Source organism: Emydura macquarii, unplaced genomic scaffold (assembly GCF_026122565.2).
Source record: "Emydura macquarii macquarii isolate MOO-44397 ecotype Brisbane River unplaced genomic scaffold, CSIRO-AGI_Emac_v2 contig_1348, whole genome shotgun sequence".
Taxonomy (NCBI): domain Eukaryota; kingdom Metazoa; phylum Chordata; order Testudines; family Chelidae; genus Emydura; species Emydura macquarii.
Window position 1 is genome coordinate 22961162 of NW_027131485.1, and position 23386 is coordinate 22984547.

The 23386-nt window shown below is 53.6% G+C and overlaps 1 protein-coding gene across 1 annotated transcript; it reads right to left on the minus strand.

Annotated features, from left to right (window-relative positions):
* Window positions 1-5694: 5694 nt before the first annotated feature.
* AMDHD2 (amidohydrolase domain containing 2) lies at window positions 5695-22232 on the minus strand. Its single transcript, XM_067551445.1, has 13 exons — window positions 22163-22232; window positions 21156-21275; window positions 19663-19768; window positions 18799-18935; window positions 17823-17962; window positions 17218-17272; window positions 16167-16379; window positions 14416-14504; window positions 13848-13992; window positions 11411-11518; window positions 10939-11007; window positions 8722-8823; window positions 5695-8100 (listed from the first exon to the last, which is right to left on the minus strand). The coding sequence occupies exons 3-13, from the start codon at window positions 19746-19748 to the stop codon at window positions 8012-8014; spliced, it is 1233 nt and encodes a 410-aa protein (XP_067407546.1). The 5' UTR covers window positions 19749-19768; window positions 21156-21275; window positions 22163-22232; the 3' UTR covers window positions 5695-8011.
* Between the last annotated feature and the right edge of the window lie 1154 nt (window positions 22233-23386).

The following is a 23386-nucleotide window of genomic DNA, read 5'->3' on the forward strand; positions in this document are numbered from 1 at the left end:
CTTGCCCGTCAGGAATCGGAGGAACACCTTGCATGCTAAGCAAATGGCCCTGAGCTCCTTCACATTGATGTGTAGGCGTATCTCCTCCTCCGCCCAGAGCCCAAGTGCCTAGGTTGGCGCTAATGTGGGCTCCACATCCCACAGCCAAGGCATCGGAGATCAGGGTGATTGACGGGACCAGGTCTCTGAATGGGACACCCCTCATCACTGTCCTGGGAGTCTGCCACCAGTTTAAAGAGGCTAAGATGGGCGGGGGAACTGTGACCACCCAGTCCCAGGGGTGCCTGCTCGGTACGTAAGCAGAAACCAACCATGCCTGAAGCGATCTGAGTCTCAGGCAAGCTAGCCTCACTATATACATGCAGGTGGCCATGTGGCCTAACAGCTGTAGGCAGTACCTGGCTGTTGTCGTGGGGCACTGGTGCAGCTGGGCAATGATTGAGGCCATCATCTCGAACCGTGGTTGGGGGAGGAAGGCTCTGGCCTGAGACGCATCCAGGGTGGCCCCAATGAATTCTATGTGCTGCACCGGGGCTAGCGTTGACTTCTGCTCGTTTATGAGCAGTCCAAGCCTGCTGCACGTGGAGCAAGTGAGGGTCACACTGTCCTGCACATGGGACCTCTACCTCCCTCTGATCAACCAGTCGTCCAGGTATGGGAAGATCTGCACACCCCTTCATCTTAGGTGGGCCGCCACTACCGCCATTCATTTGGTGAACACCGTTGGAGCCAAAGACAGGCCAAAGGGCAAGGTTGTAAATTGGTAGTGGGAGCCAGCCACCGTGAAATGGAGAAAACGCCCGTGGCTGGGGAGGATAGACACATGGAAGTATGCGTCCTTGAGGCCGAGGGCGGCATACCAGTCTCCTGGATCCAGGGAAGTGATACTGGAGGCTAGGGAGACCATGCAAAACCTGAGTCGTCTGATGTATTTGTTTAGGCGACGCAGGTCTAATATGGGTCTCACAGCCCTCTTCGCCTTGGGGATGAGGAAGCACCTCGAATAGAACCCCTGCCCCCTTCTGCCTTGAGGGACCAATTCCACCGCTCCTAGGTTGAGGAGGGTGTCCACCTCTTGCAAGAGGCGTTGCTCGTGAGAGGGGTCCCTGAAGAGGGATGGTGGGGAGGGTTGGGAGGAGGGTAGATGTAAATTGTAGGGCGTAGCCCCAAAGGACTATCCCGAGGATTGAACAGTCCAATGTGATGCTTGCCCATTTGGCGTAGAAGGGCCTTAATTTGTCTAGGAAGGGGCGGGGTGGATCCAGGGAGGCGGTAGGGGTGCCACCCTTGGACGCATCATCAAAATTGCCCTTTTCGGTTGCCCAACCCCTTGGTGGGACCCTGCTGGGAGGCTGAGAATGAGCTTCTAAACCCCCTATTTCTGTGCCTGCCCCATAGGGCTGGAAGTGCCTAGGCGGGGGCCGTGGCTGGTGCTGAGCCTGGGGCCATGACTGCCACCTGGAAGCCTAGGGCATGTACAGGCCCAGGGAGCGGAGCGTGACCCTGGAATCTTTAGGACCGTGCCGCTTCGCATTGGTCCAGTCCAAAAACAGGCCCGACCCATCAAAGGGGAGGTCCTGAATGGACTGCTGCACCTCCTGTGACAGCCCCGAGGACTGCAGCCACAAGCACCGCCTCATGGCGATGGCAGAGGCCATTGCCCTACTTGCCAAGTCTGCAGTGTCACTGGATGTTATAGCACCGCCCTAGCCCGAGATTCCTTCATGGAGGACCGTGGCAAAGTCTGCGGCCTGGTCTTGGGGCAGGGCCTCAGCGAATCGCCTGAGGGAGTCCCACAAATTAAAGTTGTACCTGCCCAGTAAGGCCTGATGGTTGGCAATCCTGAACCTTCCTCCCAAACAAGTCTAGTTTCTTATTGTCCTTGTTTCTGGAGTGGACCCTGGCTGACCTTGTCTGTCCCGCTGGTTGGCTGCATCAACCACCAGGGTTCCCAGGGCCAGATGGGTGAACAGAAACTCAAACCCCTCAGCCGAAACATAAAATACTTTTTCTCAGCCCCCTTCGATGTGGGGGCGACTGAGGTGGAGGTTTGCCACAGGGCCTTGGCAATTTTAAGGACCCTGTCATGGACTGGTAGAACCACCCTTGCCGGGGCATCCACCCCCAGCACGTTGAAGAGGGTATCCTCATCCTCCTCTAACTCTTTGACCTCCAGCCGTCAGTCAGAGGCCACCCTCTTAAGCAGCTCTTGGTGCACCCTGAAGTCTCTCAGTGGCGCCATGTGGTCCCTGGAGGCTGCCTCATCTGGGGAGAAGGAGAAGGACGACAGCCAAGGTGCAACCTGTGGCTGTTCCCCCCCTGACAATTGGGTGCACGCATGGAGGATCCCTCACCATGGTCCGATTCCTCATCCGAGGAATGGTCTTTATGGACTTTGTCCAGTGCGGGAGGTGCAGATTGACCACACCCATTGCTGCGGCCATTGACCCTGTGGCCAACCAGGGGCTGGCTGTGGCACCAGCTGGGGGGGTCTCGTGGGGGCATCGGTTGGCCTTACGAGTGTCCCAACTGCTGTCCCCCTTTCGGGACCCCGAGCTACTGGAGTGGTGATGCCGAGCCCATCTCCGGCCCTTGGTGCTGCTCCATGTCGGGGAGGAGGACGACGAGGACCGCCTCTGTCTCTGCGATCAGTGCCGGTGAGCGGAGGCGCACTCTGAAGAGCTCGATGTCGAACGCCGTTTCGGCACCAACTGCCCTTAGGAGAACTGGAGCGGTGCCGCTGGGAGCTTCGCGGTGCCGCACCAGACTCCGGTGACCAGGTTCTGCGTGCCCTTGAGGGTGACCAGGTTCTGCGCCGCCTCATTGCAGGCGACCTCCTCGTTGCCGGGCTCCCTGACAGCGACTGGGTTTTGCGCCGCCTCATTGCAGGTGACCTCCTCGGTACCGGGGATTGTGAACTGGAACTGCTGCCTTCTCTGTGCTGCCTCCGGTGTCGGGGACCAACTTCGATGCCAAGGAGGGGACTGGCTCGACAAGGTAGACCTGGAGTGACTGTTGGAGGAGCGTTCTCACTCTACCCAGTGGGAGATCTTTGCACCCGTTGGAGGTCTCCACTGCTCTGTGGGGGGGACCCAACGCAGGCTTGCCCCACGACACCAGCCCCTTCTCCCTCGGTGGAGAGAGGGGCAGAGGTGGCATAAGCAAAGCCAGCAAGGCCCTTGCCGCCTGAAAAGTTTCCCGTGTCGACGGTGTTGGCAGGGGCACTCCCCCACTCCCAGGAGTCAGGGGAGGCTCCCTGTTTGGAGATGCAGGCACCGGAGAGGACTCGACGGGCCGTAGCCGGTGCATCTCCGCACTCGACCCTGCCCGTACCAGTGGCGCTGGGGAGTGTCCACGCTCTGTGTGCTGCCGCTTCTTCTTCCTCGGCGACGGGGATGCCTCTTGGTGCCAAGTCGATGTTGGTGCCGGGGGTGCGTGCTGCACCGAAGACACGCTCGGCGCTGAGGTGGAGCGGATCGGTTCGGAGGCCGGGCGGAGCGCTGCCTCCATCAGCATGACTTTCAACTGAATGTCTCGGTCCTTTTGGGTTCTTGGTTTAAAAGCCCTGCAGATTTTACATTTCTCTTTTCTGTGCTCCTCCACCAAGCACCTAAGGCAGAGGTTGTGGGGGGTCGCTGAGCGGGAAAGCCTTCCCACAGGAGGCACATGGCTTAAAGCCAGATGACCCGGGCATGGCCCAGCCACCCTAAGCCCCTCAGGGGCTTCTAATCTATCTAAACTAACACTACTTAACAACAATTTACTAAGGTATTAAAGAACAAAGAACAAAGTTCAAACAATAGGGAATTGCACTTGCAAAGAGCAAGGCTAGTTCCAGCAACCTTCAGGGGTGGAAAGAAGGGACTGAGGGGGCGTAGGGCTGGCAGTGCCTCATATACCACGGCATATGCGCAGGGCTCCAGGGGGCACCAGAGCTGGCCCTACGGGATCTGCTAAGGGGAAAAAGTTCCGGGAACCGTGTATGGTGGCATGCACTCACCTATAGTGGAATGGACATGAGCAATCACTCGAAGGAGAACTGTGGCGGTACTGCAGGGGTCACAGGTTTTGACACTGGGCATCTTATATGCCAGAAACAGAGACGGGTCACAAACTCTGCTGGACCGGACACTGCAGCCCACACGCAGCCCATGAACACTCCCTCGTTTTCCCCTTCCAAGGCAGTAGCTCCCTCCTGCAGAAGGTAGGGGGAGCAGATGTCCAGATTTCATAAGAACCGTCCCCGTATTTAGGCTTTTGTCTTATATAGGCACCTATTACTCTCCCCTCCCCACCCCACCACTTGTCCTGGTTTTTCACACTTGCTCTCTGGTCACCCTAGCAGAAGGGTCAGCTCACTGATCCCATTAGCAATGGAGCAGGGCAGCACACACTTATTAAAGGGAAATCTGTAATAAGAACATTGGATTGGGGGGTGATGGGGATGAGAAAAATCAACTCAGTAAAAGCAGATTTGAAGCTGGACAGGCAAACCCTACGCTCCTGCTCCTATACTTTGCTGCTGCTCCAGCAGACAGTATCCCACTGAGGCCACTGCAACAAGGCAGCTGCTGAAAGTTAAGCATATGTGTAAGTGTTTGCACGCCTGAGGCTTAATGTCCAAAGCAAAGAAAAGCCTGGCCTGTCCCATCTATCCCGCTACCCAAATAAAAAAAACATACCCCCTAAACCACACCCCTTTGTTAATTGAGAACTCAGGTTTCTCCAGTGGATCTCCTCACACAAAATACAACCCCTAAAAATCAAAAAGAACTAGGCTAAAGTAACAGTCACTCTCAGTCCTGCTCTCCTAGTCACTGGAGCACCCCTTTTAGAATCATAGAATATTAGAGTTGGAAGGGACCTCAGGAGGTCATCTAGTCCAACCCCCTGCTCAAAGCAGGACTAACCTCAGCTATAGCATCCCAACCAGGGCTTTGTCAAGCCTCAGCTTAAAAACCTCTAAGGATGGAGATTCCACCACCTCCCTAGGTAACCCATTCCAGTGCTTCACCACCCTCCTAGTAAAAAATTTTCCTAATGTCCAACCTAGACCTCTCGCCCTGCAACTTGAGACCGTTGCTCCTTGTTCTGTCATCTGCCACCACCGAGAACAGCCTAGCCCCATCCTCCCTGGAAGCCCCTTTCAGGTAGTTAAAGGCTGCTATCAAATCCCCCTCACTCTTCTCTTTTGCAGACTAAACAAGCCCAGTTCCCTCAGCCTCTCCTCATAAGTCCTGTGCTCCAGGCCCCTAATCATTTTTGTTGCCCTCCGCTGCACTCTCTCCAACTTGTCCACATCCTTTTTGTAGTGGGGGGCCCAAAACTGGACACAATATTCTAAATGTGGCCTCACCAATGCCGAATAGAGGGGAATAATCACTTCCCGTGACCTGCTGGCAATGCCCCTCCTAATGCAGCCCAGTATGCTATTAGCTATTTTATTATTTATTTATTTATTATTTATTAGCTATTTTATCCCCCCCCATACTCATTTTCAATTCAAACATCCCATATCAACACACAGCAAGAAGTGACCACCACCAAGCAGCTAACAGTCTGAACTCCAGCCTGCTAACATGCCATTTCAGTCTACAACATACTGTGTATGTACATGAAAAGGTGGATATGGGGGAGTTTCAATCATCTGTGCATATAGTTTTCTTAATCCTCTGTACTGGATAACTGATCCCATTTATTCTGAAAGTCCTGCTTTATTTATACTTCCCTCTGAGCAATTCAATCTATAACATTCTATTCATTTAAAAAAATAATTAAGTAAAACATTCTCAAAATTGGTGTCCAACACACTTTTTTTGTCCTGGAATTTCCTCCATTTTTACACAGAGGTTCCATAGTTGTCAGAAGTGCCAGGGGTGAGGTATGAACCCCCAGAGTGCTGCACAGGTCAGCACAACTTCTGAGGTATTCTTCAAATGTTGCAAGCTGGGAGGGTACCTGCTGATCAAGGCAGTGGCTGGTAGAAATTCTCTCGATCTAATGATGTCAGCAGGTTTTACCAGGACGAGAAGGGCTCTTTCAGATGTTGTTTTCAGTAAGGTCATAAAAACGTGTTAAAACGTGTTCGAATCTTCTGCAAGGAAGAGCAAACCTAATTGAAACTTTACCAGATTTTTAAGTGTTTCTTTATGAACTCCAAATTAGCTAAGATGCACTATAGTTTTCCAAGTCTCATCCTGGTTTGGTTGGTCTGAACCGTCTCAGACATGGCCTCCCCTAGCTACAATGGGGTAGATCAGATACATTTCTTGGCGGTAGGCTCAGACTCAGGACCAGACTTAGAATGGAAACTCTCTCAGCCTTCCATAGAGTCCTTCTGTATCCGAAGGCTAGCTGACACGTCAGGTGCTTGAGGAGGGTGAAGATGATGATTATGAGAACAACAAGCAGATGAGCAACCACCAAATATGGCTATGAGCGCAGGCAGAGCTAGTGAAGTTATAAACCCAGAGCGAGCCCCCACCTCAGAATGGAATGGTGGCCCCATTACATCACTGCCATTTTGGACATATTCCTACAAAAAAAGCATCTCACTCAACACTGACACGAGCAGGGACGTGCACAGGGATTTAAATGGGATACTTTTGGAGGGGCACTTTAAACATCAGCCCCCTCCCCCAGTGCTCCCAGCCCCGCTGCCTCCCCCAGCCCCCCTCTGCCTTCCCAGGCTCTCCACCCATCCCCCCACACCTTGCTGCCTCCCTCCCCCATTGTCCTGAGCTCCCTTCTGTGCACCCCGGGCAGGCTCCAAGCTTACTGGAAGCTGCGAGGAAGGGACAGGACTCAGCAGGCTTCCCTGTGCCCCCTCTGCGCCGCCAGCCTGGCTTCCCTGCGCCATGCACCATCTAGTGGGGCTCATTGAGACTGGGGGAGCTAGTGCAGTGCCTTTCAGCCACGGTCAGCCTGATCCTGGCAGAAAGGGGGCAGACGGGTTTGAGGGAAGGAATCCCGGGTCAGGTGCAGAAATGATGTATGGGAGGCCCATGCCCCTGCTTGCCCACCCTGGACACGAGGAAACTAAGAGCAGCAAGCTGTATAGAGCCCTCAAAAAATTCTCTAGCCCGGTTAGTTAAACACAGATGGGAATATATACTAGAGCCTGCAAGACCCACTTTGCATGTGTGCATGGTTCAAGAACACCATTGCATTTCTGCTGCAGGATGGTGTCTGTGCGCCCAGCAGAGGCCACCTGAACCAAACGTGCTGCCCGTGCAGTAAGATAGCATGAGGGGCCAGCAACTCCTGTTTGTCACGGGTTTGGCACCCAGCCCTGAGGATCAGCCCAGGAGGAAAGTTGGCCGGGAGAGTCTCACCCCAAGTAGCAACACGAGGGACCACCCCGTCCCCTGGCTCCCAGCCTCACTCCAGGCTGTCACAGCAGCTGCTTCCAGGCCCCTGGGATGGCTCTAGAAAATGGACAGGCGAACATTGGGAAATCGACACTCTGGTATGAAGTGGCACCGTGGTGAGAGGCAAGCGATGGAGGCAGCCATGGCTCCAGCCCACTCCGGGAAATGACATTAGTGTTGTGCACGCTGTATGTGATGTGCGCATAGGCCTGTGCGTTCACACATCGACACAGAACCATGCTGCTGGCACTTCCCTTTCCTCTACAGCAGGGCTCGAATCCAGTGCTCTGGAGAGAGGACAGACAGACAGACACAGGCACCTCGGCCTTCAAGTGGCTCCATCACAGAATGTTCCCAGTTGTGCCCATTGTTTTACCTCTTGACTAGCAGAGAGCTGACAAACTCATTGCAGACAGGGGCTGGCAGCTGAAAGCAAGGGCTGCTCTAGAACACGCAGCTCTTTGGTACGAGACTCCTGCAAGGGAGTCACAGGAGGAAGAAATGCCAAGGTCTTAAAAATGGTCTTTGGGTGGGGGAAAAACGATTCGGCTCCCAGCAACCACTGAACCAGGCACTTGGGGGAGCTGGGAGTTGGCCCCAGGGTTGGGGGAGCGCTGCCAGTCCCAGGCGAGTTTCTGGTTTCATACAGCAAAGGCGTCCTGACTCCAGACCCGTTCGCCTGCGATGTACGTGGTTCGCACGTGCAGGCAGTCATCCAGCAGCAGGAAATCTGCACCAGGCAGTAGAGAGAAGAAGCAGGAATCAGAGAGGCAGCGGGAGGGGCGCTTGGTCTGTTGAGCTGCCATGGGGAAGGACAGACTAACAGTGCTAGCGCTAGAGGAAATGTTCCAAGTACCCCTGGAGACTGCAGGGTAATCCTGGCTCCAGATCTGCAGTCGGGCACGTCACCCAAACTGTGGTGAAAGTGCCCCTCGCCAGGCTGTCATCACTGCCATGCTAGAGGGGCAGTTACATCTTCAGTCCATACCAGGAGAGAGAGTGCTCCCGTTTACAGACTGCCACAGATAAGACAGCAGGAGAGGAACGGATTCAATAGGAACCAAAGGAGCAATTTCCCAGCCCAAGTGCCAAGGTCAAGCTTGAGAGGGCATCACGTCAGGGAGCCTCTGCCAGCAGATCACAGCTATGCCAGCCCCGTCCTGCAGGAGAAGCTGTAAGGAATGGTGAGGGAGCTCACAGGCATGTCAGCCTCACCTCTGTCTAGGGGCCACCACCATGGGGAAGGTGGATGGTGGGCTGGGGAGCACCCTGCTACTCCCAGCCTGGCCTCAGCCACCAGGTGCTGTGGAGAATGGTGAAATGGTGCCTCAACCTCCAACCATAGTGATACCTGCATCATTGTCATAGTTCAGGGTCCCCTTTCGGTGCTCAATTCCCAGGAGCTGGGCAGGATGGAGGGATGCTGCCTCCAGGGCCGTCTCCACGGTGCACCCTTCAGGGAAGAAAAAGCACCTTATGATGGCAGTTAACAGACCTACTCTGCCAGGACCCCTCATGGCTTCCCATGCCGGGCAGCCCTTCAGGGAAGCGGGGCTGCTGGAGCAAGGTGCCAACTGAATTAGGCTTCTGCCAAGACCCAGCCAGCCGTCTCTGTGGGAAACGGCATGGCGGGAGGCTGCAACTCAGCCACACGCTGAAATCAGACACATGCTGGGTCTGCGGTTACTCTTGGGCCCATACAATTTACCCCATTGTAATCTCAAGTGGAAAAAGCACGTGAAAGTTCAGACGTTACGTTAACCAACAATTTTTGCCTGCTTGGAAATTAATCAGAAAAAACAGGCTGAGTTGCCAATAACTGAATATTATGAACAAGTGCAAGAGAATCAGACAAAGCGGCTGGATTTGTCCAAACACAAAGGAGCCAATGAGATAATTCCAGGACTGTGTTGAAATCACACTTGGTAAAAACAAAAGATGTGGAACCAGAAGTTAAGGGACCAAAATTGGTGTGAGGAATGTTGGGCCTGATTAGTAGAGAAAATAACGAGAGGGATGAGCTATGCTGCTGACGTTTCCTCTTTTGGGATTGCCTAAAAGAGAAGAGACTAAAAAAACACTTCCCTCATCTGCCATCCCACCTTGTTTCATCTCATCTCCCCTAACCCCAAGATAGAAAGAGCAGACCCAACTGAGAGACTTTCTTCCAGGAGGAATGGAGGCTGGCCTTGCTTTTGTTTGAGGAATGTTATTTTCAGCTGGGAGTTCCTCAAAATCATCATAGCCTCATGACAGCCAGTCTCAGCCCATCCATGGGGACAATTAATTGCCAGCATCGCAGAGACACACCAAATCCTGTTGTCTCCCCCTTCCTTTTGTGTTATCCCTCTCCCACCGCAATCCCTCCTTCTGTCCCATTTCTTATTCTCTCAGGTTTTCATCAGATCCTGAAATCAGCTGCACTGAGTCAGCATAGAGGTGAGATGGCCACAACCCTGCCTCATCTAAGGAGAAGAGACCCAACCAGATGACGTCCCTGACTGGAAAGTGAACCAGGATCCAAGCAACAGGGGCCGTGGTCGACCTGCCAGCCAAAGCATCCACTGATTGGACCAGTGTTCCAAAGACATCAACAAAAGTCGCATCTCCCCCTCCACCCTGTGTCTGTCTGTCAGACACAGGAGAAACGAATACCCTTCACACATCAGGACTGAAAGTAAATTTAACCCTTCTCCTTTTACTCAATGAAAGGTTTTTCTGAAAGAGACTTAAAAGGTTTTGATCAAGTTTGTTTTGTGTAATCACTCAGTTTCAGTTTCTCTATAAATGGCTGTTTAATTACTTGTTCTTTCTTGAATTTGATCAATAAACCTTCGGATTTAGAATGAGCGCTTTTGGGTGTTTGCCAAGACATTGAGTAAACTAAGGCCCCAGTAAAAAAAGATCTGGAGCTCTTTGCATTACTGATTTTATGTTGGACAGTGGCAGAGTTTAACACCTTTCTCTCTTGACCCTTGAAATGAATACGACAGGACCCAGCCCAGCCTGGCAATCCCCCTTCTTAACCCCCTCCCCCTTTGTTCATTTTTCAGGGAGCAGAGTGACCAATTGCACTGAGAGATGGACGCTTTGCTGAGCCGCTGGGGACACAAGGGGCGTGTGGGTGAGTGAAATAAACTCAGACATAGCTTTTGAATAGTTCCTCTCAGATGCTGCTTGCAGGGAGAGGCCCAGAGGGGTTGCAGGAAATGGATGAGCAGTTGGGGTGTGAATGGAGGGAGGAAGGGAGAGATCAGAAGTTGTGGGTGGGGTTTATTCACCTTCGGTCCCTTTGCACGACTACAGAGGCGCTCGCTAGTCCTCCCTGGGGTAAGGGAAAGCCTAATCTCCCCCTGGCTGGCATCCAGTGTGGCTCTGCCTGCTAGTGACCTGGGACTCTCAGATGGCTTGGAAATAATGCCACACCCAGCCTTGTCTGGGGGAAGGATCTCCCTCCTGTGCTCTCTGGATACTGGTAGAGACCTTTGGCCCCAGGAGAGGTGATAACAGCAGGGGCTGTTCCTCCATCCCAAAGTCGCGTGCAGAGCGGCAAGTGGGCTGGGCTCACCTGTGGCTTCCAGGAAGTGCCGAACGCAGGAGTCCATGGTTGCTACGCTGCCACTCAGGGTCTTCGTCCCTGACGAGGAGAAAAGGCAGGACACTGAGCAGATCTGCCTGGTATGTAACTGTGAGAGCAGCAGCCTAGACCACAGGTGGAATGAGTCCGAGGGCTCTCAGCCTCATCTCCAGATAAGCCTCGGCAGATTTTGGGAACACGGAACAGGTGGGGGACACAGGAGGTGCAACAGAGCAGGCCTGAAGTGTGGGCCCAACCTTCTCCCCCGGTTCTGGTGCCAGGACCACAGGGCAATCAGGCAGGAGCTGGCCGTGCACCTCCCAACCCAGGCAACAAGTGCGCTCCCTCATGGTACCGCCAGCCTTTGCCAGTTCAGCACATGCAGGGTTCACCTCGGCTCTGCAGCTTGTGGAGCCACATGGGAGGCGCTTCCCCATGTAGGGGCTGCGAGTGGAGTGCCCACCTGCGATGTAAGAGTTCATCCCGTCCACCTCGACCACCTGCTGGCCCAGGGTGTGCTTCCCTGGGGCCAGTCCCATTCCAGCAATGGCATCCGTCACCAGCACCAGGCCTAAGGGAGACAAGGAGGGGCCCACGTTAGGTCCAGCCTGCAGCTGGCTTCGAAGGAGGTTTCTCTCTAGTTCTTCTGCGCAAGTCCTGGGCATTTTGCTCTGCTGGGAATGCTAATGGCAGCAGTCGGGATGTCATGACCCAGCAAGGAGGCTCTCCCCAGAGCAGGGTGCAGGGCACAGTGCAGGCCAAGAAAGCAGGGAAGGGAGGAAGATGGAGAAGCAGGGAGAAGACAGACTGTTGCACAAGACAAGCACAAAGCTTTGGGGAGGGCACTCAGCAGCTTGGGCTGAAGGAACAGGCTGTGAGCTAGGTAATTCAGAGCCGCTGGGAATGCCCGCAGGCTGGATCGTTGTAAGCGCAGGAGCAGGGAGTGGGGGGGTGGGGAGTGACACAGGTTCCACTGGTGAGGAGCCATCGAGATGCAGACTTCCCTTCCCGCAGTGCCGGAGAAGGGTGCGGGGTGGGCAGCCCAGGTGCCTGAAGTCCCGTTTATCCACAGGACAGGGCGGTGACAGTGTAAGCCACTCTTCGCCTCCACTGGGCTACCAATGGGCCTGCCCAAGCTAGCTAGGGCACACCCTGGGCACCTCTGCTGAGACGGTCAGGAAGGGGGGCAATTAGCATTGTGTGATGCAGACACCCCTTCGCTGGGAGCTTGAGGGAGCCCTGGCAGCATGGACCACATCACAGAGAGAGACCCTCTGGGAGCTGGCTCCTCCCATGTTCCTGATTACCAAACAGCCTTCCTGCAGATGCAGCAGTGGCTCAATGTCTCGTGTGTTGTAAACATCTTTCAATATGAATGAGGAAAAACCAGCACCATGTGATCAGCGAGTGACGCACAGGCCACTGAATGGCAACCATTGGCCAGACTGGTCTGAAACCAGTTGTGAGGTGGGGCCAGCAAAGGGTTTTTCTTTTAAAAAAAAAAAAAAAAAAAAAAAAAAAAAAAAATCAGCAAGCTGCGTGACTTGGAAGCAACCCATAAGGACATATCAAAAGGGTACTGAAATAGAAAACAGGGCCATTCCATGGAGATAGTTCTCAAAGCCATGTTGAGCAGACTAGAATCTTTAACCCGTTTGCCTGTATTGTTAGAAAATCAATGAGTAAGTGCTAAATATGTCTGTGTTTACCTGCATCCTATCAGAAATCTAACAGCTTGATCGGATTAGTTTGCTAAATCCTGTTCCTGTATTATAAAGCTTCATTACTGTATTTTACTGACTCGGAGATCCAAAGGGGATCTCACTGTTTAGATGGGACTTGAGGACAGTAATATTAAATGCACCACCTCTCTCTTTAAAACTTGTGATTCCACCTAGTAAACCACCTGTCAACTATTTTGATAGTTTGAATGGCTGTGGCTAAAGGTCTTGTCTGAGCAAGGAGCCACTGAAGAGAGATCACAGACTAGCAGCTTGTTTTCATCAAAGCCCACACGGTGGAGTTGCCTGTCAGCATCCAGCCTGCTTCGCTAAAAAGGAAAAATCTCAGGGCTGATCCTTTCGTCTCAGGTCTGCTTAAACTTTAACAGGGAAGCTCTAAGCCACAGGGCTGAGGTCTGCAGGTAGTTACCTGGATTACCCTGGAATTCTCATGGAAAAACTAACAGACTCTATACCTGAACTGCCCATTGGACTATAACCCACTGAACTGACTCCAGAGAGACTTTTACAAGCCAGCAGCTATTATATCCCTGCTAAGATCCTGATCTATGAACACTGAAAGTCAATTGTATGTATGATTCCTTAACCATCTATAAATCTTTTCTTTTTCCTGTTAACAACTCTTAGATTTAGTTATCAAGGATTGGCTGTAAGCATGTATTTGGGTAAAAGCTGAAATATTCATTGATATTTGGGACTCGATGAACTTGATTGATGGAGACGAGGATTTTTAATAACCTCTCACTATATTAGACTTGGCTGTCTAGATGGGATGCCTAAAGGAGTCTGTGTCTGGCTTCTGGTTAACCAGTGGCTATTACAGAAGCACTTTTGTTATTGGCTTGGTGAATCTAATTATAGACTAAACCAGCAGTTTGGGGGCTGATCTGCCTTGTTTCTTGCCATCTGCTGAGTGTGGCCTTCTCAGTGTGGCCCTTCCAAGCCCCTAGGTCACACCAGTAACTAGAGGTGAAAGCTCCCACTGCCCAGAGCCATCCAGGCCTCCGACACATGTGATTCTTAAACGGGAATACCCCATCTGGTACCATTTGAGAAGAGTGCTGCATGTCAGCGGGGAGAAAAGCAATCCCCGTGGGCACAGCCTCTGGGGTCAGCAGTGCGATGCTGAGCAGATCAAGGGCATCCCCAGTGACTCACCTTTGGGGTGCGCTCGATGCGCGATTCTCAGCGCCGCGGGGTTGGTGTGGATCCCATCCGATATCATGCCGTAGAAGACCCTCCGCCCAGCAGGAATCTGGTCACTCGTCAGCAGCCCCACGATCCCCGGGTCTCGATGGTGGAACTGTGCAAAGGGAAGAGAAAACGGTTGTGATGCCTTCCACGCAGAAACCCTCAGACTGCTAGAGCCACAGCAAGGGGATGCTGCCATGAGGGCCAGCTGGGCGTAGTGACAACAAAGAGGCATGTGTGGTGATCTAACCCAGACCCACTCAGGGCGGCACTTTTCCCCCCCATTGGTGGTGGATGGTCCACAAAATTTGATGAGCCTGCTACAGCCTTGGCTAACAGAGCTGGGTCTTTAGCTCAGGTAATAGGGGCTCATGCGTTTAGATTAGGAGGACCCATGCTCACTTCCTCCTGCTGATAACCCATTCAGATGCATGGCATTACAATAAACAGAGGGGGGGGGGAATGGAAGTCCATGGAAGAGAAGGCAAGTCAGTGTGAACCACAGGCAGGCAATGGGCTCCGCTTGGCTACTTACAGGTAACATGGCATTGAACAGATGGGTGATAAAAGTAGCACCATGCCAGACAGCCTCCTCTGCCTGAGACAGATTAGCCACAGAATGTCCTGCGAATAAAGAGCACCAGGTGATTTCTCTTGTCATTTCCCCCTTTACTCTCTTCATTTACTCCAGTGACTTCCAGGGGCAAGTGTGCCGAGTGCACAAATCACTAGACATTTGCTCTGATGCCCCAGTGCTGGAAATCCACCCATCATCCAGTCCGGCTACACTCCAGTTCTGACCCAGCCACGTTCAGAACCCAGCCGGGGCATGGAAGTTCTAGCACAGATGCTGGAGAATTAAATGCAAATATGCCAGAAGGTTGAGAAGAATTTGGATCCATACTGCAGCGTACCAGGCATGTACAGCTCTTCACTTCCAAGGAGTTCAGTAGAGACAGGGTATCTTTTACTGAACCAACTTCTGTCGGTGACAGAGATAAGTTTTCGAACTTACGCGGAGCTCTTCTTCACAGGTCCTGAGGGTGCTGATAATGTGAGACCTAAGGGCTTTGTTATAGTGATGGATGAGGTTTGTTTTGCCTACAGAAGATGAGAGCCCTAATCCTTTCCAGGGGCCTTCTGGATTTTTCTTTTATACAGCCTGTAGGGCAGCGAACACTAAGGTCAATTAGACACAGATTTCCTGCATAAACCCAGGGTTCATCAATTTCAGCCCAAAGAGGAACAGTTGGAAGAGAGAAGGTTAAAAGTGCTTTTCTATGCTTGATCTCAGCCCCAAAGGGGAGCATGTGGGGAGAATATGAGCAAAATCCAACCAGTGCTAAGTTATCAGAGTGTGAGGGGGGGGGGGGGGGGGGGGGGGAAAAAAAAAAAAAAAAAACTCTCCAAACACACAGCTTCCACTTAAAAAAAAAAAAATGTCCTGTGCTAAATCTACCAGAGAGATTAGTGATGTGGGATGCCTCCATGTTTGAGTGTGTGACTTGCAACACACTAAGAGGGCCTAGTTATCAGAGTATTCTGCACTTTCTGGAAATCAGCCCCCTTTAAGGTGTCTCCGGCTGGATACTTACAGCTTTTTGTGCAAGGAGAATTCAAGCAGGTTAACTTTGCATGTGGCTGGCCCTCACTAAGGTCCTTGCTAAATTTAAGACTAGAAAAGGTGAGGATCAAATTCTGCCCTCAAATACAAACCAACCCACCCCTTCCTCTTGCTGAAGTCAGGGTTATTCACTCATATCAAAGTGGAATTTGGCCCTTATTTACAAGCACACATGCATGGTCAGATGTGCCCGCCCAGTTTAGAGCCATGTTACACAAATGAGCTTTTGTGCTACTGTTTCCCTGCAGGGCTCCAGCACTGTGAAGGATTTTGACTCTGAACAGTCGTGGTCATGAGCAGTGGAAGCAGAGAAGTTTTCTTTTGAGGTTGGAAAAAGACAAAGCAGGAAATCCAATGCGGATAGCTTGCAATAAAATGAACCATTATGGTTACTATTCAAATACTACCTCATCAGGAAATGCAGCTGTTAGGGGTCTCATAGTGGCACTGGCTTGAATGCACTGCATGCGCTGTGCAGTACAGCCAGTGGGCCTGTCTTGCAAGGGTAACTTCACTAACCTCCATGCACTTGCATGAGACTGGTGTGATGGAGCAAAGAATCAGGCCCAGGGTGAGTAACATGAGCAAACCGATCAGGCTTTAAGGGACTACCCAGCCCCACCCATGCAACCGGCCTGGCCCTAGCCAGTGCACACCCTTACCCAGCGAGACACAGATGCCCCGTTTGGTGAGTTCCTGGATCACCTCATTGCTCCGCTTCATCTCAGGGGCCAGCGTGACGATCCGCACGCAGTCCAGGTGCCCGTAGGTGGCAAGCAGGTCCTGGAAGGCTCCTGACTCAAAGGTGCGGAGGTGGTGCTCTGGGTGTGCCCCCTTCTTCTCCTTGCTTATGAAAGGCCCCTCCAGATGGACCCCTGCTCACCAGGGAGGGAAAATGCCCACAATTGTTCCCCCTTCCTGCCCCAACAAGGAGGAGACACACCACCCCACCTCAGCCCGGCCACCCCCGCCTGGCCAAGCTCCCCTGCCTGCCCCCGTTGGCTTTGAGAACAGAACAGGCAGCTGCAGGGTAGGAGGAAGTCACGGCTCCTTCCCATCTCTCTGTATTAAAGTAGCTGTTCCCCTGCTCTATCCCCTTGCCCCAGGCTCCTTCCCCCGCTACCCCACTCCTGCCTGGCTTTGCTCGACCTCCCCAGCTGTGGGCACCTAGTCTTCTTTGCCCCAGCCCACGCCTCCCCACAGTGCCTCCCTGCTGCCTGGTTCCCACTCTCATCCCCACCTTGAGCTTGCCTCAAATGCCAGCAGCCCAGTTTTAAGGAGCAAATCGAGGTCCCTGTTGTGCAGCCTTTCCCCGTGGTGCCTTGATCAATCCCTGGGGTGCACAGGCAGGTCAAGATCTCCCCACTCCTCAAAATGAGGAAGGCCCTTGGGCTGCTCTCCTGAGCACGGGCAGTCTGCCCACCTCCACACTCTGTCCAGGTCCAGCAGGGTGGATGCACAACCCAAGACAGCAGTGCAACAGCAAGTGCCCTGTGGTGGGGCGCAGGGAGGAACACGGCCGCCGGAGTACGGAGATCTTTGGGAGTCACGGTCAAGCTGCACCTGGCCTTCCACAGGGTGGAGATCTCCCGCTCCACCCAGCCCCCCACGGGCACAACAAGTGCTTTCCACAGCAGCTGCTTCTCTTCCCACAGCAGTGAGGCTGGCGGGGAGGAGAGGGGCCAGGAGGACAGGACCTTGCTGCTAACTTACCGAGGATCCCAGCTCCCTGAGGTCCTCCATTCCTTATGTGGATCTGAGGGAGAACCTAGCAGGATGGGGACGTGTTAGAAGCCTCACAGTCACGGTACCCAGCCTGCCTGTATTCACGCCCCTAGTACAGCGCTCCTGTGTGCCAGCGAGGGCCAGAGGGAATGGTTTCACCCACTCAGCCCCAGGGCTTTGTGAGGGAGGCAACTACCCCTGGTGGAGTAGTAAAAACTGGCCAAGGGTGAGATGGGCTATTAACCTGGGCAGCTCTCAGGGCGGTGGGCCAGACTGACCAGTCTGACGTTAGCACAGATTAACACTTTCTGCTATGGGGGAGGTGGGAGGGACTGCTTCAGAACAGACCCTCTCATGGGCCCATGGGCCCCAGCCCTCCAGCGCCTGGTTCTCAAAAGGCACCGGTAATGGATCCCTGCACTCTGAGAAACAGCAGGTCCCATGCCCGGTGCAACTCGCCCATTGCCACGTCAGCTGCTACGGTGAGGGACAAGCCATCTGGGTTTAGAGTCCAGGCCAAGCTTCGCCATCTGATCCAACGGTGCCAGCCCCTGTCCCAAGCATGGCCTGGTGCCCTGGAGGGCTGCCCTTACCTGGTGGTAGACGGATGGCGGGGAAGTCACCAGGGTGGGGCAGAAGGAGGTCACGCCGTGGGAGAGAATCTTCTGACTCACCAGAGAGATCCCAGATTTGATGTCTTCTGTGGCCAAGGAGAAATCCACCCCAAAGCCTCCTGCGCCAGACAGGGAACGAGAACCACGGGAATGGCACATGGTAATACCGCAGCTCTGCTCTACAAACCCGGCAGGACAGTAAATGGCGCCCAGTAAAACAAGCAGCTGGAGATTAGCTTTGAGAAAAAGGGGAGGCTAGAAGCCAGTGGGGTGGGGGAGGACCTTGAGTCGCACAGCAAGCCCCTAGGAAAGGAGGTGTGGAGGACCTGATTGCACTAACCTTCCTGGGAACTGATCCTCAAGGGCAGGCAGGTAAACCCACCGGGAGGGGTCTGACCCCTCTATTTCATTCCCCCATGCTGCCCCCACTCTTTCCTAGGTACTATCCTGGCCCCCGTTCCCACAGTATCTGAGCAACTCATGATCTTTAACGTATTTATCCTTACACATCGCGTGAAGCAGGCCAAGGCTACGAGCCCACTGCACAGATGGGAACCGAGGCACAGAGAGGCAAAGTGATTTGCCCAAGGTCACACAGGAAATCTGTGATGGAGCAGGGACTTAACTCACATCCCCAAGTCCTTGGCTAGTGGCCTAACTTCCTCTCTGATTTCTATGCTACACTGCACGTCCTCCTCCATAGCCCTCCTCAAAACCCCCTGAATAAAAACAGAGCCAGCCACACACTGTGCTGAACTAGAAACTACCCCAATCTTATCTGCTGAAACAGCTGATCTCCCAACAGTTCGTTTGCAGGAAACAGAGGCACAGGGAGGCAGAGTTCAAAGGGCAGGAAGGGACGCGTTTGTGCTGGAACTCATCTGTCAGTTTCTAAACAGCACACGTGGGGCCTGGCTCTCACTCAGATCTGCTCAGGACAGCTGTAATGCCTTACCGTTAATCTGCACGTCAATGAATCCAGGGGCGATGATGCTGTCCTTACAATCCAGCTGAATATCGGCAGATGCCTTCTCATCAAAGAACAGCTTCTCTGGGTTGAGGATCTTCCCCTCTCGCACCCACAGGTCCTCCCTGACAGAAGAGCCGTGCAGAATAAAAGATCTACCATTTCTCTCAGCAGCAGCAGAGCAGCTGGGGCTGCTCTCCACACCATTCGTCCCCCTTTATCTATTAGGAAGCCCAGCAATGGGCTCAGGTAGCACATGGACCATCCTAACATGCGCAGTGGAGGCTAACCTCCTCCCCCCGCCACCTCCCCTGTGCTGTTATGGCCAGCGGGGGCAAGAACCGAATCCGCACCAGGCACTCCCACCCCAGGGAACCTCAAGTGTCACCTCTAGAAGTTTCCCACATGCCACCCCCACCAACATCAACAATGCCTATACAGTCTCCTTGGGTAGGCTGGTGTCCTCCAGATCTGTCCTCTCTCCCTGCAGAGCACAGATGTGGGAAACAGGGTAGCATGGATCAAATGAGTCTGGTAAAAATCCACTCCTGTTCGGATAGGCTGCCGCTTAGGTAACGAACACAGAATCGAGACCTCTCTGTCTCTGCTATAGAGAACAACTGCAGCTTTAAAATCAGGAAAGTTGGAGTGGTGATAGACCCAGCAGCCCTGTGGTTAGTGTTCAGTGCTGCCCTGCAAGATATCTGCACAGGTTCAGCTCCTGGGCCTGGTTATTCCAAACAGCAGCACTCTGGGGTCCAACATTTTCCATGCCTCCCCTTCCATGGCATCGAATGGGCCCATTTTGGAATGCAGGAAGCCATCCCAGTGGAAACAGCCACATCTGCTCACCTTTGCAACTGGTGACTTCTCAGAATCCGGCAGTTAGTGAACTGGAAGATTGGAGCATCCGAGACAGACTTATTAGACGGCATCATCAGGGCTTGAGAAAACAGACCTGAAACAGGGAAGGATGCAGAGGATAGGATATTTCCACTAAGCCTCATAGGGCACAGACAGAAGAATGAGAAAGGAACGATGGTTAGCACACAGGGCTGAGACTCAGGAGATCTGGACTGGGCTCCTGGGGCCAATGGTGGAGAATGAGAGAAAGGAGATGCTGCCTTTCAAAGAAAGGAAAGCAGAGCGAGAATACGTTACAGAGGTCAGCCAGATGGGGCAGGGATCATCAGCGAGTGCACAGGGCCAAGCGTAACGGGGTCTGAATCCTGATTGGGGCCGGTGTGCGCTACTGTGACACAAATAAATAATGATGGGTGAAAGTGGAGACAGTGTGTTGGAGGTGGAAGGAGAAAAAAGGGTGGGGAAAAGCAAGGAGACAGACAACTTAATGCAGTGAATATCAGTTATTTGTGCTCCTTTCTTTTACTGTATTTCCAGAACCCTCATTCTCCGAAATGCTCCAAATACTCCCTTAAACCTGCATGGAGCTCTGATGAAATCAGTGAGGTTCCAACTGGTTCATCCACAGGGAACAGCAGACAGGATGACTACTCAGAGCCCTACGGCTGCAGTTACTCACCAGGCTGGATTCTAGAGATAAATATTTGAAGGAAGATAGAAAATAACCTGGCCACTGCCAAATGGCACACAAAAGACCCCAGTGGGCGGGGAGGGGGGCCTGGTTGCTCCAGGGCTCCTTATTTATTTTGAGCATTTCCCCACCAAAAGGCTTCAAGTGTTTGCAACTACACAGGGGCCATCACAGCAGCAGGTGGGATCGACTTCTCCAGTAGCACAGGAGGATGATGGGGGTAGGGGAAGCTGACTAGAGGCGGAATCTTTAGGTCACCAACATACACATTTTGTTTCCAATGAGTCTGTTTGGAAGCTCTAAAGAATAGTCTCCCGGGCCCTCCCTGAAATCCTAAAGCCCAGCTGACAACAAACTGATCCAGGATAGTCTTAAAAAAACCTCCAATAGTCACACCAAGTTAGGGCTATTTTGTGTTGTTAAAAAACACACACACCTTTGGGCACAATTTCTGTCATTTCAGCCAGGTGGGCTTTAAAATGACCAGTTCAGATGCCCTTAAAATGGGGTCAAATGGAAACACTATAAGCCTGATGCAAAGTTCACCAAAATTAATGGGAGGCTTTCCATAGGCTTCAGATCAGGCCACAGGAGACCTTTTACTAACATGGTGCGACCACTGAGGGCTAGAAATAATTAAGTAAGATGCTCCAATTTAGGGTTTGGAAGCTGATGAAGCAACCAAACAGCCCCAAGCGCTGATTTTGAAACGCAACCAGGTGCCACAGGAAAGTCAAGCGCAGAAAAGGGGGACAATTAATAGAAGTCATTTGTTTTCTTTTCAACTAACCTCTGTTCCTGGGACAGAGATTGACTTGATCTCTTCAACCTCTCCAGCTAGAATACTGCTCTGCTCGCTCAGCATCCCATACTGGCTTTGGAGGAGGCTTGTATCGACAGGCTGCTGGAACTTGGGGAAGAAACAGTGAAGTATAACACAGCGGAAATGAAAGCAAAGAGAGACTCTGCGTATCCCGCTTCTTGACAGCCAGAGTTGGACTAGACTCCTATTGTAGTAACCAAATATATGGTAGCACTACCCTGCACTAGGGAAGAAAGCCAAAGAAAGCAGCTAGCCTCTCGCAAACTCTACACCTGCCAGCAGCTCTTTCTGAATGGCTAATGCCACTATTGTATTAGGGGAGGTCTAAGCCATCAGGGCCACGCTGGGCTAGCGCCGTCAGCACAGACTGAAAACATAATTAATTCTCCCCTTCCCCACGCTCTATATTTCTGGGTCACAGCCCCTCATCCATTGCAGCAGCTCTTCTTTTCAGCGACACCCCGCCAGGCGGCTGCGAAGGGTTATGCTGTCCAGGGCAAGTGGCGCTCTTGGTGTCCCGCTGGGGGGAGCCCCCCGCTCTGTGGCCGGGCCCAGGGAGGGAGGGAGAGTCTCTGCAAGGACGGCGCCCAGTGAGAAGGGACGGGGGGCACAGCCGGGGGTGAGCACAGAGACAGCTGTGAGGTAGGAGCTCACGCCATGCCCCCTCGCCCACATCCCAAAGCCCGGCGGGGGGCGAGGAGGCAGCCTGGGCAGAAAACTGGCGGGAGGGGGGAAGCTCCGCTCGGGTCTAACCCCGGCTCCCTAGGCCGCAGGGCAGAATGCCGGAGGGGGGCGGAGATTCTGAAGCCAGCTCAGCTCAGCTCAGCCCAGGTCCCCGGGCTCCGGTCAGGCCGGGCCTGCGGAGGCAGCTCAGCCCGGTTCACCGAGCCGGGCCCGCAGAACGGGGCGGGGGCACGAGTATCGTATCGTATCGTATCGTATCGGTCCGACGCGGAGGAAGGGTTCCGCCTTACCCCTGCAGCGCGGCTCGCTAGATCTGCTGCAGCAGCGGGTGCTAGAACCCAGCTCTAGTCTCGTGAACTGCTCAGCTGATGGAGGGCGCAGGAAGGCGGGGTTCCCTAGCAGGAGCACGTGATTGGCCGACAGGGGCTGCCATGCTGGGAAGGGCGGAGAAAAGGAGAGCAGTCGGGCTCGGCCGCCATCTTGGGAAGGTCGCTGGAACGTAAAGTGGGCGCAGCGGGTCCCCCGGGCTGATTTGTGATGGGTTGGCCTGGGGTTGCCAGCTTTCTAATTGCTGAACAGGACAAGCCTGCCCCGCCCTCTCCCCCGAGGCCCTGCCTCCTGCCCCGCCCCGTCCTCCAGCCCAGCTCCCCATTGCTCACCCCCCTTCTCTTCCGGCTCACTCACCAGCCAGCTGCCGGCCAAACTGTGGGGAGTGACTGGAGTCCGCCTGCCAGCGCAGGGCACGCACAGCAGGGGGGTCCCTGGAGCGAGGGGCCTGGGAACCAGGGCACAGTGGGGCAGAGGTGGACGGACAGGATCCCCACCCCCAGGCAGTGGCGGCGGTGCAGGTACCTAGCCCAGTGCTGGAGAGGCTGGAGCCTGGCCCAGGAGCTAGCTAGCCATGCTCTCTGTCAGCAGCTGCCCTCCCTGCCCTGCCCTCCCGGTGGCGAGGCTGATCACAGTCTCTCCTATTACTGGACTTGTTGTGTGGGGGCAGCAGTGCTGCCTGGGCACTGCCAGGTCCCTCTTGATCGGACTTTCCTGTCAAAAACCGGACACCTGGCAACCCTAGTGGCAGTAGGGGCCTGCCAGCTCCTCAGAGGATCTGGGGCAGGGTGGCCTGGGGCCAGAGGGCTCTGAGGTTACAGTGGAGGTGGTGGAGGGAGCTGGGCTACATTTGTCCCTTTTCTGAGTTTGTGTGCTGGGTGAGCTCTGCTGCCTCGTGAGGAGGTGGTGTCAACCTGGCACAACAATCCAGTGTGATATGAGGGGCATCAAAGTAACATAACCAAAAACAAGCTGCCAGGATGTTGCAGTACAATGCTCCGCAGGGCCTAGGATTGCCCCTCCAAAATCAGCGCAATCATGGACATTCTGAGACAGGCGGCCGGCCAAGGAGGGCGCAGGTGCTTCTGGAGGCCAGGCAGGCCCAATGGAGGCTGGGTTGGATAGTATATAGGAGGGGCCGGAGGGAGGTTGGGAGTATTTGTCACTGAGGGATACTTGCTCAATAA